Source organism: Glycine soja, chromosome 20 (assembly GCF_004193775.1).
Source record: "Glycine soja cultivar W05 chromosome 20, ASM419377v2, whole genome shotgun sequence".
Taxonomy (NCBI): domain Eukaryota; kingdom Viridiplantae; phylum Streptophyta; class Magnoliopsida; order Fabales; family Fabaceae; genus Glycine; species Glycine soja.
In genome coordinates, this window is record NC_041021.1 from 44803654 (window position 1) to 44819489 (window position 15836).

A 15836-nucleotide genomic window follows, 5' to 3' on the forward strand; every position below is an offset into this window, starting at 1 on the left:
AGAATAATAAATGATACTATATATAGTAAATCTAATTAATGCAGATAAGAGGACCCAATTAAAAAACTGAAATTCAGAAATCTAATTAAAAATTTAGTAAAAGAACAAAGACCCACAAAATAATTAAACCTAAAAGTTAACTACAAATAATAAATAAAAAACTAAACTTGAGTAATTAGAAAGTACATTTCTTGTTATCTCCATAACTTGGCGGTCCCTTTGACATTAATTTCCTAAACTCTTAGCTATTATCCTAGTCCTATCCAATATCTCAGGCATGTCCATGTTACGAGTCTATTAGTTTGTCTCTATAAATGACCTAATGTCATCCACACCCAGACAGTGAATTATTTTACTTTCTAATACATATACATCCAATGCCTACCCTTTAGGCAACCACTCTCCATTTTGATTCCTTTACGTAATTTCTATTGCAAATTAAAAATAGTATTGAAAATAAACACTAATATTAAAGCTTCAATGCCTCCTCTAATTTTTATATGATTTGGTTATTCATCTTAATATACTATTTTTTTAGATGCACTCCCTTATCTTTCTCTGAGTTTTACAGTGTTTGGTCAAATTCCGAAGTTTATAAAAACGTGGCTAATTTTTTCTATATAAGCATAAGAATAAGATAAAAGGCCAATTGAGAGCTTATGAAAATCTCTGTTTTTTTTTTTAAGATTATGAAAATATATGTTGTTTTTTAAACAAGTAAAATTTTTCTTAAAACTTTATTTAGTTAAATGAAATTAAGCTTCAAGTGCAAACAAAAAAAATGCAAGCCTATAATAATAGACAAATGCATTTAAGTAAAGATACATCGAATAAGATGCAAAGTAGATTATTTTTAAACTCACATACATATAGTTATTTTAATTTATTATTATAATGACGTGTAAGCTTCACATATCCCTTTGAGGCATGAATCATGAGGTTAACTGAATGGTATTGTTTTGTGTTTGTTGAAAGTGTCCGTTGTTGGATAATTATTCTTGTTAGATTTATATTATATTAGTAAAGCTTTTTTTTGTAATAACTTTATATATATTATATTTGCTAACTTATTTAAAGTCTTAAAAGTTCAAGTTCATTACTTAATTTTAAAGTTTAGGTTGATGCATAATTATTAATTAACTTATTTAAATATTTTATTAACGTTTGAATAATTTTTTTAGCTCAATCATGCTAGCCTTTTAATAAAACTAATCAAATAAATAAATACAAAAGATAAATAATAAATTACAGATGTTTAAAGCAATGTTTCTGCTTATGTAATTTCTATCCCCCTGTCTATTACTTTGTTATTTCTGATAACAAAATACTTGTTGAAAGAATCAAATTCAAGTAAAACAAACGGATAGAGGTTTAAGAGCCCAATTATCTATTCAAACATTGGTAAACGGACCCAAAAAGAAGACAAGGATCTTGCAGCAACAAAAGCTTATTAAACGAGGCACGAGGCGATATTCTGATGTCCACAACTAGGAATCATTTCATTTCATTAGTACCCTAGCTTTTTACTTGACCGTAATCAAGCATATTTGGTTATAAATTGTTGGTTTACAACACTACAACCATGAGAAATGTAGGTGCTTGCGTGGTGCACTACAACCATAAGAAATGTTGTCTTGCCACCCCCGTTAGAAAGGGACTTCTTGGGCTCAAAACATTATAGGCTTTTTAGGAACTGTTGATCCATGTAGATTACTCCACGAATTCATGTACGGATGAAACATTATTTAATACATGATGTTACCTTATTGACCCCCTAAGAAATTATGTCACTAAAAAACAATTTCTGTTTTGCTTGGAACAAACAAAATTTATAAACTTTTTTTGTTTACCATGATACTGTATATAGTCGTCCCCACCAGAAACATGGAGGACCACAAGCACATATAAGATAAATATTTTTTTAATGTGATTTATTTTATACTAAAAATTAGTTAGAATTCAAATACTTGACCGTTTAATTAAAAAATACGAGTCACTACTAATTGTGTCAATTGATATTTGATCCAAATTTTTTACTTTTCACAAACCATATTTGTGAGACTTTGCCTTAAAAATGAATTGCACCTAATTGACGTGGTTTCTACTATTTTTGTAAAGTTAGTAGGTATGACATCTGCATCTTTAAAGCAAAATTTAATGTGGTTTCTCAAACACAGTAAATATATGCAGTTAAAGAGTGGTCAAAAAAGAAATATAAAATCAAACAAGTCAATTTTACTCTCCCTAAAAAAAAGATAAAACAAAGTAATAAATGTGTTGCACTTTAAGAATAAAAGTCAACAAAGCAGACGGAGCGTGGGAGGATGGTCTATTTAACTTAAAGACTTAGACCAATTATTGATTCGATTATAACGTTGGGTTAATAGTTTACTGATTAAATAAAAAAAATATTAAGTTTTTTTTTTTACAGATCAATAAAATATAAGTTAAGTCCGATAAAACAATATAAACAATATACTTTTTACACGTAGCTCCTCAGATCAAATTCGATCATGGATATTTTTATAGGGAAATAGAAAGCAAAAATGTCTTTACATGTTCATGGCGAAAAATCACGAAGTTTTCTCAAGAGTTGTCATTGAAGTTTTTTGAAACATTATAAGATGAATCGGTCAAGTGATTGTGAACCTAATGAAAGACAAAAATGCCAATGACATACAAGTCCATGATGTACAATCACAAAACATTTTATAAGAAACATCACTGAGGATTTTTGAAAAATTGTAATACGAACAGATCAAGTCATTGTGAACAGTTCAAAGTTATGAAGTGATTTTAGAAACTTAAAAACAAAACAACCTTGACATTTCTTGTTTTTGTCTTTAAAAACTAAAAATAAGATATTGTTAACAAATACCTTTTTTTAAACAATTTTCTATAACAATAATCAACCAGGTCCTAATTCCTTTAAATTATTCCTTTTAATTGTATGAGTACATTTGTATTTATACATCTAAAAAGAGATAGACAAATAATATTTAGTTGTGCAATAAGTTGTGTAATTTCAATAAATTTTATTCGTGATGCGAGGGATTTGAATCTCCTAGTTTGTTATTTTGTAAGAACTTAACTTAACTGCTGTTTAATTCAAGAGTTAATCTCATTTATTTTTGAGAAAGAAAAGAAAAGGCAAACAAAGATGTGATCAGATTAGCATTATTTATTTTAATTCTAGCTAAATTCTTACTAGCCGATTTGTTCTTTACACTAGGTTAGCGTGATGCATAAAATTAAATTAAAGCATGGTTTGCTCAAACTTTTCCCCGATCTTTAGCCGAAATTCATTACACTTCTTCAACTATTTTACTTGGGTTTTTTACTTTCTAATCTTCAACTGTCCAACCTGTAAAGCAAATCACAGTGTTAACAACTCAACAATGAAACCAAGCTAATCTTTTCTTTCTTTTCCTCTAATATTTTTTTTTTGTCCATTATTTCCACCATTTAAACCAGTAGTTACTTACAGTTAGTTTTTAGGATTTCAAAGTGGGTTTAGGCCAGATCTAAATGGCCCAAAGCACCGAGGTATTAAGGGAATTGTTATTCCCAATCTCAAAAATTTCTATTTCACCCCAGATTTTTCAAAACAATGTAACGAGACAAAATTATTCTTCTTACTTTCCCTACACCCCCCTCCCTTTCTCCTCCTCCATCACATTTAGCTTTCCATTGCAACAGAATCATGACTTCATTATGTTGGGAACACATAATCACAATTTCATTTTGTATTTGGCATAGTAAAAAATGGAATCACATTTTCATTGTAGAATAAGGGTGGCAAACAAAAACGGATATACATTTCTATGTACAAAATATATAAGGAAAATATATTTTTGGGTGCAAAATATATAGTAGAAATGTATTTTTATTGTAGTAAAAGGGGGTGTACAAAAAGCAAAACAAAAATACGTTTTTGTTGTATATTTTGTATGTGAAAATGCATTTCTAGCAATTACCAGGTACACAATTTTTTAAAAAAGTATTTCCTTTAAAGAAGCAGACCTCATATCTAACTGTCTCATGGGTTCTTCTATATTATCATGTTGAGTTTGTCATCACCTTTCATGGATTAAACAAAAATGCAAAACCCACAGATTGGGCCTACTATGTATGGCCTCACATCTAATTTGAAAACAACTACCAAGTTCCATGCTTGTAAAATTTTCATTAACCAAAAAATTAAATTAGCATTTTTTATCCCTTGTCAAACTTCACCTTCATCATACCAAAAGGGGGAAACTATAAAAAAAATATCTGGTCTACTTCTATCATCACACACATTCTATACATCATTTTTTTTTTGCTGAATTCTATACATCAGTTAATGGTTATTTATTTATTTTTTAACAATCTGGTCAAAGGACTAAAAACATTTTTTTTAATTAAAAATGGCGTCCCTTAATTTATCAATACACATTTATACAATGTAAGATATCATGCATAGAATAACAGACTTGGTAACTTATCGCAACGTTCATCTTTGACAAAATAAATTATACAGTAAACAAAAGAATGAAAACAGGGATTGCTATTTTAAGCGGGCTTAAGGATATTTGCATAGTTTTAGACTTGTAGCTCACCACAATTAATTATTAATAGGACAAATATATTTGTTGAAAATATTCGAAATTTGGTTTGTCTCTTTAATATTTTGTCTCATTTTCATCCCTATAATTTTGAAATAAATTACTTTTAATCTGATTTTTTTTATTTATTTTAGATAGCTATTAAATGTTATTTGAAGATAAAAATAATGCCTTTCAAAATTATAGGAATAAAAATAAGAAAAAAAATTAAAGGATTAAAATTGAACATCGACTTAAGCGTGCTTTTGTGTGTCTTTTACAACTTGTTTCTATAAAACGCTATTTTACAACTTGTTTTGTAAAACGCAACTAAAACGTGTTTTTGTGTGTGTCTTTTATTGAATATACGATTGAAAAACATACAAGTCAAACATATGATTAGGATAGCGGCCAAAGGAATCCTAAAGTTTACTCTCCATGGAATCCACATTGTAGTGACTATTTTCATTTAAATCAAGTGATTTTTTACAATTTTAAAAAGAAAAAAAAAAGTCACCGAAAATCAGTTCCAACTAGGCTTTAAATAAGATTATAAGAAGGACCAACAAGGCAACAACCCGATTGGATGCCATTTGGACATGGCGGCCATGTAAGCCCTATACACCCTCTTGATATTTATTCATAATGCGGACCAAAATATAATCATCAGGATGGAATAGATAGTATTGACTAACGAAACAAAAAAAACCTAGAGATTTTTAATAATCTCTTTAATGTTTATCAACCTAGTGATGTAGCCTTTTTTGCATCACAAAAAGTATATTATGATATTACATTCATTGCTTCTATTGTTACAATCTTAAGCATCAAAACATTACATTTATTTTGATATAGCTGAAAGGGATGTTTTACAGGTTAGATTGAGAAAATTTTATTATGTGCAACATATAAGTGAAGATAAAATTTATAAACTTGAACTTTAAGATTTTGAATTAAAGTGTGATGTTAAGTTTAATTATATGTTTGTTTATGGCCTATTGATGAAAAATTTCTTGGTGTTTACTCCCTTGATTGTCTAATAATTGGTATCAGAGACAATGATTTGACTTTATGACTGACTTAAACAAGTAAAATGTTGGCGGTGGATCCATAGAAATGAGGATCCCTTGTATCGAAAGTCTACCTGACGTGCGAGTCTATGCACCAAGAGCAAACTATGGCTCCCTCTGGTATTATAGTGGTACAAGGTACTAGAGCATGTCGGGACAGTCACAATTAAGCTTTGAGAGCCACTAGTGAATACTCATGCATAGAAAAATGACTTCCACTAGGTGAAGACTATAAAGAGACTCATATTGAGGGAGATTGTTAGAGTACGAATATGATATGAAATTTCACATTGAGTAGAAATAAGAAAGTTGGACACCATATAAATAGGAATAAGACTCATAAACCCGAGGAGTAAAAGTTAATAAATATAATTAAAAACTTAAAACAATAATAAAGTTCTACAAGCTTAAAAAAATATCACAAATAATTATTCAATTGAAAAATAAGTATATTTAGATTTTATTTTGAAACAATCGTACTTTGTTGGTGCGACAAAATTTGGTGGACGGATATCCCATAAAATTGGAGGTTGGACGTTGGGACTTCCACAAATTTATACTTCTAATTCAAAATAACTTATAACGATTTATAAAACATAGGATATGTACTGCTCCAAATAGTTTGAAATTAATTAACAATGAAACTATCACTAGTCTATTTTTGATGGCAGTTTTTAGGAAGAAACAATAAATATCTTATCAGAGCACACTCCAACATGTCCCCGAACACCAACTCCACGTTGTCTTCGGATTCCCCAACCATCTGGTGCCACATCCCGGGATATATCCTTACTAAGGGCGCGTGCGTGCAACTCCTCCACGCACACCACGTCGTCGCCGCCGTGCGCCACCACCAGCGGCACCTAATAAAAAATAGTTTGTCCAAATTCCTATATTCATCCTTTAATTTAATAGCCTCTCCCTCCCCTCTTGGAATAATGGGGGATTGCAACTACTTGATGTCTTCTTTTGGTTACTTAAATGACTAGTGATAGAAATCAATGTCTTTTTTTTTCGGTTACCTCTTGATGTCTAATCAAATTATAAATGAGTTATCTCACATTTCCGTGTATTAAATGGTTTTTCCCTTTTAAGTGTTGATGATTCTTGATAAAAAAAAATAGTTGACAGATTAAAATAATCTTAAAGTTTGTGTCTCGAAAAAACTATTTTTACTGAGAACTTAAATTTATTCTATGAACAACGTTTGGTTCCTAATAAAAACAGAATGAAATATTTATTTTATTTTGTTCACCTTGATTCAACAACTTTCTAAGGAAATCAAAATCTGTGATTTTTAATCACATATTCTATTTTATATTCAAAAATCAATCATAAAATAAAATTTGTAAGTTTTCTTTCTTCTCTTTGTAACATGTCTAACAAATACAACCCAGGAATTGGACTACTAGGGTGTACTATCTTGATAATCTTTTTAGTTTACTATCTCATGAAGTCATTCTCATTTTCCAACTTGTACTGAATGAATTATGCAGGGTTTTCTTTTTATGATTCACTAAATTAATCATGCATATACTATTTATACATTTTAATATATGCCTATGTTTATTATAACTAGTGGTCAAGTTGAATGAACAAGAGCACCTACAGTGGCGCATTAAAGTGATGCGAGAGGTGGAAGTTGAAGTTTTACCACTTGCAATTAATGAGGATGAAGAAAGTAGTTGGAAAGGTAAAAAAGTTGTCCATTTTGTTTCCTCCGTAATGGAATGAATTTGTTCTACGTTATTAAAACCCACCCAGCAGAATAAATGCAACAAATTTTGTTTTCAAAAATGATGATCCAAGCATCTTGTCAGAGGGTTTATAAACCTTATCTTGTTTCATGTTCTGCACTATGTGGGACTTGCATGTAAATGAAAAGACATAAATCTAATCCTCTATGTAATTACCACCAGCTTTCAGATATTGTAATTGTAATCTCAAACAAGCAAATGCAAGGGCATACCAATATCATGCATTAAATGACAATATTGGCAATGCACTTGCTTTCATGTTTAATTACCCGTCTAAGCTAAAGAGCTAAACCTACATTTCCTTGAATCCCCTAGAGATTACAACGCATAATGTCAGCTTTGTTTGTAATTATAGTAATCTAAGTTAGATACAGTGTAACTTTTCAGAAAATAAGACCAATTAAACATATAGAATATCCAAGGTGCAGCTAAAATGAATCTGAATTATAATAACAACTGTCAGACCCCAACTTTCCCCTTGACGGCGTTGAATAAACATATGTTGTTGGATGTGAGTAATTCAACGTTAAATAATAAAGTAATATGCAACACCATCAACTTCATGAATCACCTTTTTACTTTCCCACCCATCTGCAATAATCTGAAAACCACACGAAAAACCCACTCCGGGCGCAACTGCACTCATCTGAAATCCATGTGAACTACCCATTCCTTGGTCGACACCAATCGGAGCATGTGCCGCTCGAAATCCCTCAAGTAAAGTGGTGATATTTTGTAAATGACTCACTCCGAGTGCAAGAACGCCATGCACAACCGCTGCGACCCATTCCGGGTGCAAAAATATCATGCCCACCTATGCACTAAACTGAAAACCTTGAGGTGCATCATTACCTACAAAATAAAAAATAAAAAAAAAATCGAATAACAGCATCGATAACTAACAATCACTGTTGATGAAAGTTAAACGAGTCATGCAAAACCCGATTTTGGTGAACAAATATCGATGTAGTCCAATTAGGGACGTGGAAGGTTCCATTGACGTATGCTCTTAGCTTGGATACAGTGTCTAGTTGCCCTAAAATGTTGTGCATGACTCATATTTTATATGTGGGTAGATGTTGGAGCAGAGTGAAGTGAAGCACAACGGAGCTGAAGCATATGCTCATTGGGCTTGTGCCACTAGTTGTTTGGTTCTGACACGGGTTGAGGCTGCAGGGTGAAGCCCACAACACAGTCCGGATAAGATATTATAAAAAAAAGAAAGTGTCTTGCTCCCTTAGACGTAGACATGTTGAACCTCATTAAATCTGTTGTGGCCAAGTGTGATTTCTCTTATATCCTTTAGAATTCTGGTTATTATTGCTAACAATGATATCGCTTAACTTTGGGGTCTGTCAAATTCAAAGTAAGAAAGTTCGATAGAATGAGAATTTCAGATTGTGACAAAGATAAGTAAAAAATTTGTTGACACAACAAGACTTTCTAAAGGCATTGTGGGACTCAAAACCTGATAAGATAGAGACTTGGGATTGGGAGCAGTTGAAAGAGAGATTACGCCAACATACGTTTGTGTTCGGTGAATACACATTTCCTGGCTCAACTGATCAAGAAAGAATGAGAAGGGAAGCGATGTTTAGAACTTGACAGCGAAATGTGTTGCTTAATGATTTAAACACCTCTTGTGTTTAACTAACTAAAGTTCCATATAGAAAACACAACCCGCTCCTCCAATGGAACACCTCAATTAATCAATCGTAACCGTGTCAGTATTTTTATTTTTTTGCTTCTTCTTCCTCCAATGAAAAGGTGCCCACTCATATATTGAATCTGTGCACTATTCCGTTAATTTAGCAAGGATTCACAGCGTCAAAATGAAAACACAGTCAGAACTCATAGATTGTTCCCTCTCGCAAGGTTCACTTTGGGATTTGGTACTCGTTATTGGCATTTTAACGAATGATATGCGTGCTAAGTGTGGGTATAAGCGTGCTGGTGTGTGTGGAAATTAATACAATTCAGGTTGAAAAATTCAAGGTCAGTAGGCACAATTGTGCTTAGTGGTTGGAGGAGCTTGAAGACATTGAATTGTAATCAAGTTAGATTAGATTCCAAGAAAGAGGGAAGTGGAAATAATGTCTAGAATCTACTTTGCAGTATGAGGATATTTTGGAAAATTAAATTTGAAAGAGGAGTGTATTAATAAAAAGGGTGAGAGAAAATGAAAATTGGCTAATGCTTTAGAACTTCAAGGACCCCTAACAAATCTGATTTGATTCTAACTTTATTTTACTTTTCATTAAAGAAAAGAACCATAAATTATTAAAGTAGTGACGGATCCAAAATCCTAAGTTAATAGGTATAAATTATAAAAAATAAAATTAGAAAGTTTAATTATATAAATATAGATAAAATAAAATATAAAAATATAAAATTTTATTTACAAATTGAATAAATTTTAAAAAATAAGAAAATACAAGTACACCCCTCAAATGAACCTAATTCCGCCACTAATATAGAGGTTGGATAATCATTATCACTAGTCACCAATACCAAAGACAAAAAAATGTCAATTTCCAGAAAACTGTATCCAATTTTTATCTTCCCTTAAAATGCAGCTGAAGAAGTAAACTTAGATGGTCTGGTTACCACTTACCAAGGATTAATAACGTGAAAATAGAAGTTAGATACCTTTCTGATATGGCATGAAATCTACTTATGCATGCCTTCCAAGTTGTAATCAGCATAATTTGACTTATCAAGGGCATGCGTCCAAAGCGAATATATCAACCAGACAACCCCTCACAGTTCGTGAAGGAAACTTGAGTTGACATCTATACTAGAGGCTTTATTCCTTTATGTACTCGCTTGATTTAACATTGATACACAAATATTAAAATTGTGTCAAATTGAATTTTAATAGAAAAATGACAAAAATTTATGTATCATTAGAGCATTTACAATGAAAGTTACTTAATGGCTTGTTTAACAAAAAAAAAATTAATGTGTCACATATGATTTTTAGTTGATTAAAATTAAAGAGAACTGCTTATATAAGTAATTATCGCTGATGAGTTGCTTAATTTTACATTAAATATAAGAGAGAAAAATATAATATTTATGAGTTAAACAACTTATTAATAAAAATGTTCGTTAGAGAAAAATTAATTAAATTATTTAAGATTCAAATGAGAAAAATTAGATTGTTTCTATTTAACACCGTTGGAGAGAGGATCTTATGGTGTGATATGTATGATGTGGCTGAACACCGTCTTTTTACGGTACTATTTCAACTAGGTTTTTTTTTATTATAAAAAAGCATCATAAAATTTGTTCAGTTTAAAGATATGAAAAAAAATTCTATTTGTTGAGAACCAAAATAATATTTTTAAATCACTAATAGGCAAAACTTTTCCCAGGAATCACTGTAACTTCATGAGCCTTATATTCTTATATTTTCTTTAACAAAAAAAAAATACAAGTATCTGATGCTGCAACAGATTTCAAAATCCGGTTCTGAGATTCCAGCATTTTTCTAGTTCGAGTATATTTGATCAAGAGGAAGCCGAGTGTGAAATGTTCATGACTAGACTACGCACGTAGTGTTTTAACTTTTTACTTTTCAGGAAGCAACGTGTTAGCGACTTAAGAGCAATTTTCGAGATTATAGTTAGTTAAATTAGTAGTTGGTTAGCACATTAGCGAAGTACTAAGTGCCATCAGCATAATAAATAGTTTTACTTAGACGACTTGACATTTGTCATACTCATTTTTACTTAAACAATGTTAATTAGCGTGCATGTCTTTGGATAAACTAAACAATGTTTAACTTTGCTTAAAACTAGTACTCCACTAATTAAAATGTGGAGATTTAGCAATAGCACGCACTTGAATGATTTATGATTGCATTAATCTCTCCTTTCTTTTGTAATTTTTCTTCAGTATGTTTGTTTCTTGGCTTACTTACAACGTTAGTCTCTTTGTTAGTGTATCATGGCTGAATGCTGATGATGTAGTAAAAAAGCAGGAATGTAAAATTAAAATTTAAAATATTTCCCATGATTTGTTTGAGTACAGAGATGACAGAAGAGAATAACTTAAAAAAGAAAAATGACACACTAAAGGGAAGAACACCACAGAGGAAAGTGCAAAAGGCTCCCCCTGTCATGAAAGAGACTTTAATCTACACTTATCCACAATCTTGAAGACATAATCGAGAGGGTCAAAGAAACGTTGCAAATACAAAGCCAAAAGCATTTCCCATTATTAAACTTGCCATATCAACCTCCATCTCTCCAATTATCTTCTTTCCACTAGAGCCATCATCATGAAGAGAAAGACATCTCAATTATGGGGGTTACTCCTGAATGATCCAAGGGCCTTGGCTGCACCTGCTCTCAAGATGAACTGGTGGTAGAAGGCTGCAATGGCTGCCCCAATAAATGGTCCTACCCAAAAGATCCACTAACCACACACAAAGAGAACAATAAATCAGATAAAGCTACAACTTTTTTTAGTTGAAAACTTGACTTATCTTAGTTGTGAATTTAGATATAGAAATATTAACAATATAGCAATACTCACATGGTCATCCCATGGCTTATCTTGGTTGTAGATAACAGCAGCTCCAAGACTCCTAGCAGGGTTGATACCAGTGCCAGTGACTGGGATGGTGGCCAAGTGAACCATGAACACAGCAAATCCAATGGGAAGTGGAGCCAAAACCTAATACAGAAATAAAGCATAAAATAAGAAGCAGATTTTGATTGATTTAAAGTAGATACTGTTGGTAGAAAGTTATTCCAAACACATGAATCCAAATCATTAGAAAAAGAAATTGGTAGTGACAAAGTAATAGACAATTTTGTTGTGACAGATGAGGCATGCTTACATGTGAAGCACATATTTCACCTTATTAATTAGAATTATCTGTTAAAGGTAAATTGATAATTGATAAAATTGGGGTGAAGCTGGAAATTCCCACTAGAATTGCCAGCCTTGGGAAAATGACACATGCATCAGAGACACAATTATGAACACTTTAATCTTAAACTCGAAACACTCCAAAAGTCCTTTACTATTAGATAACATGGACACGGTTTGCTTTTCAAGGAACAAAGTAGAATCCACTTTTCTCAAAACTGGGAAAAAATTATGTAACCATATAATCATGTGCAGGGCATGAAATTCAACCACCACCACAACCTCATGCACAAGGCAAAAGGGGACCCAAGTTCCACAAACGCACGCTACTGTTACACTTAATTAACACCATCATTTCATTTTGAAATTCTGGTGAAGGAAAGAGATAGTTTCACTACCCTAGGATGCCTAGACAAATCAAAGATGCATCCACTGCGAAATTAATTATGCCACTTTCAAGGGTGGAAAACTAAACAATTAAAGATGTTGACTACAACAAGCAAAACAAGAAAACTGAAGAAAAAAAAGTCTAGAATATTGAAAGTTGAAACACTGCCTAATATATAGGTCTATTATTGAAGCTCAACATTTTCTTTTCCTTTACCAAGACGCAATTTGAATTCACTGTCTTAAAAACCATTTATCATATTATACAAACAACAAAGACTAAAAAGTAAAACAGATCAAACATGTTAATTTAGAACATTTCATATATTATTCTACAGTTCATTACATGTTGTTCTACAGTTCATTACATTCTTATTATTCATACCACCAACTAAAGCAAGGCAACAGAATCAGAAACAGAAACTAATAATAAGAAAAATGATTTTGAACTTACCGGAACATGGGAATCTCTAGCATTCCTCTTAGGGTCAGTGGCAGAGAAGACAGTGTACACCAAAACAAAGGTGCCAATGATCTCAGCACCCAATCCAGTACCTGTGCTGTACCCATCAGCGAGGGAATTAGCCCCACCACCATACTTGTTGAAGTAAGACTTTTGGAAAGCCTTAACTAAACCAACTCCACAGATAGCACCCAAGCACTGAGCCACCATGTACATGATGGCTCGGATCAAAGACACCTTGCGAGCCAAAAACAGCCCAAATGTCACTGCTGGGTTAATGTGACCTCCTGCAAACCACAACAATAAAATTCCTAGTCAAATGAATGAAAGCTAAAAACTTTCATGGTAACCCTGAACAAACTATTGCTACCAAGTCATGTGAGTTTGCTTTCCACCATAAAAACAAAGTCCAAACACAACAGGCCCTTCTATTTGGAGGCTAACAAACATGCGAAACCAAGCAATAAGTTCCTTTTTTTAATATGAGAAACACTGCTGAAAATTATGTCAGAAACATCCACTGGCAAATGGGGTTCAAAGTTCAAACAGTGAAAGTTTCTCTGTTTGAATGCTGGGGATTTAAAATTCAACCAAGTAAGCATTTTTTTTTCAGACATCCAACACAGGAAAGTGTGAAAAGGGCAAAAAGATGAGAACTTGCAAAACATGCAGCAAACATGACAAATGACAAGATACTTTTTAGAAGCAAAGGGAGGGATCTGAAAGAAAGCAAACCTGAAATCCCAGCAGTGCAGTAGACAAGGATGAAGATCATGCCACCAAAGGCCCATGCAATGCCAAGAATGCCAACCCCACCACACGCATCAGCATGATCCGTCTGGTGCTTGTACCCTATAACTGTGAGCACAGTAATGTAGAGGAAGAGCAAAGTGGCAATGAACTCAGCAATAAGAGCCCTGTAAAAGGACCACTTTGTGAGCTCCTCAGCATCAATGAGTGGTGCTGGTGGAGGGTCCTGGTAGTCCTTCCCAGAGAAGGAGCCACGCTCAGCAACCTCAACGTCCTTCGCCATACCCTCTTGCAAAAACACACTCAACAAGGCCCCAAATGTGTCAGAGAAGACAAAGAGCAGAGAAAGGAAGAAACTTTGATGATGGGCAAGTGTGGAAGAGAGTGAGTAGAGAAGGGGTATATATGCTGGTGCCTGGTGCACATTCAGTATTAGACCAAGACCATTTTTTTCTTTTTTCTTTTTTCTTTTTAAAAATAAATTTCTAAAAACTCTATTTGGTGTTGATGGGGTCTCTTTAATATTAACAAGTGTTTAATTTGAGTGATATTAAATTTACTTCTCTTAATTAAAGTGTATTTTAGTGTTTTGATTAAATATATCTAATTTGACAGGCATGTAGTACTAATTTTTTTTAAAAAAGGGTTTGGTTTGATTTTATTTTTAGCTTTCACCGACCCTCCACCACAGTTTGCCATACCACACCACCCCCCACTCCCTTCTTTTTCATTTGCTTATTTTTAATTTCTCTTGTTTTTGTCATTTTTCGTGTCTTCAAGTCTACGCACGACTGAGTTGAGTGGTTGGCTGTTGCTGCCTTTGCAATCACGGGTTTTCAGACTTTTTTCAAACTTCTACAAGTTGTGAGATTATTCTACCGTTGAATCCTTTTTATGGCAAGGTATTTTTGTGTTTCATGTTGTCTTGATTTGTTTGTTACACATGTGTGGAGAAGGAAATCAAGATTTTGGGCAGAAAATTATATGATTCTTTTAGTTGTTTGGAATCTTTAAATAACATTCGAAAAGTAATTTCAGATGGAGAACGTGAATTTTGGGTTTTAATTCAAATTTGGAGTGCTAATTAAGTTGTTGTCCTTATAATTATTTTATCGTCCAAGACTCTTAATATTTAAACTCCTTTCCTTAAGCAAAAAACAAATAACCTTTCCACGTTTATTTTTTCTATTTATAGGATTTAAATTTACGATAATAATCTTTTAGTTAGGTTTTAGTAACAGCCTTCTAGGGGCATTGGATATTTGACAATTAGATATTTGACTCCTATCAGTTTAACTTTCTATTTTTTTTTCTAAAACATTCATTCAATGTTTTAAAATTCCAAAGTCCAATTAATTCATTTTTTCAAATATACCATTATTAAATATCAATTACTAATAATAATATAAGCATCAAACATAAAAAAATAAGATCCTTTTAATCCAAATATAATAAATTTTTTTCTATATTAAATATTTTTAATTTATGTATAATAACCTTAAACATTAAAAAAAAAGAGAAGGAAGTAGTATAATGTAGTAAAACTGTTCTAACATTTATGAGTTTTCTTACATTTAAAAGTGATGTAGTAGGTGTTCAAAAGAAGTATCTATCAACACCATCCAATTATTATAAAATTTATCTTCAAATTTTTTGAAGTAGCATTTCAAGCTGATCTTAGTATTTTATCTATCATGGGTGAATAAATATAAATTACTTTTCAAAACAGTAGTTTTCTTAATTAAATATTTTAATAATGGAGTATAAATTTATATGCAAAACATGTTTTGAATTTAGTAAAAGAGTTTTGAACTTAGATCCCCCACCTACAAATTATGTTTAAAGTTTAGTAAAAGACATTGAACTTAGGTCCCCTACCTTAACTTCACGCATCTTAATTCTACACTAACTATCCAAATATACGGGGATGCTATATTTTGTG

At 32.0% G+C, this 15836-nt stretch overlaps 1 protein-coding gene across 1 annotated transcript; it reads right to left on the reverse strand.

Moving 5' to 3' along the window:
• Nucleotides 1-11384: 11384 nt before the first annotated feature.
• LOC114403165 (aquaporin PIP2-1-like) lies at nt 11385-14286 on the reverse strand. Its single transcript, XM_028365948.1, has 4 exons — nt 13880-14286; nt 13136-13431; nt 11956-12096; nt 11385-11835 (listed from the first exon to the last, which is right to left on the reverse strand). Exons 1-4 carry the CDS (start codon nt 14175-14177, stop codon nt 11716-11718), a joined length of 855 nt encoding a protein of 284 aa, XP_028221749.1. The 5' UTR covers nt 14178-14286; the 3' UTR covers nt 11385-11715.
• Between the last annotated feature and the right edge of the window lie 1550 nt (nt 14287-15836).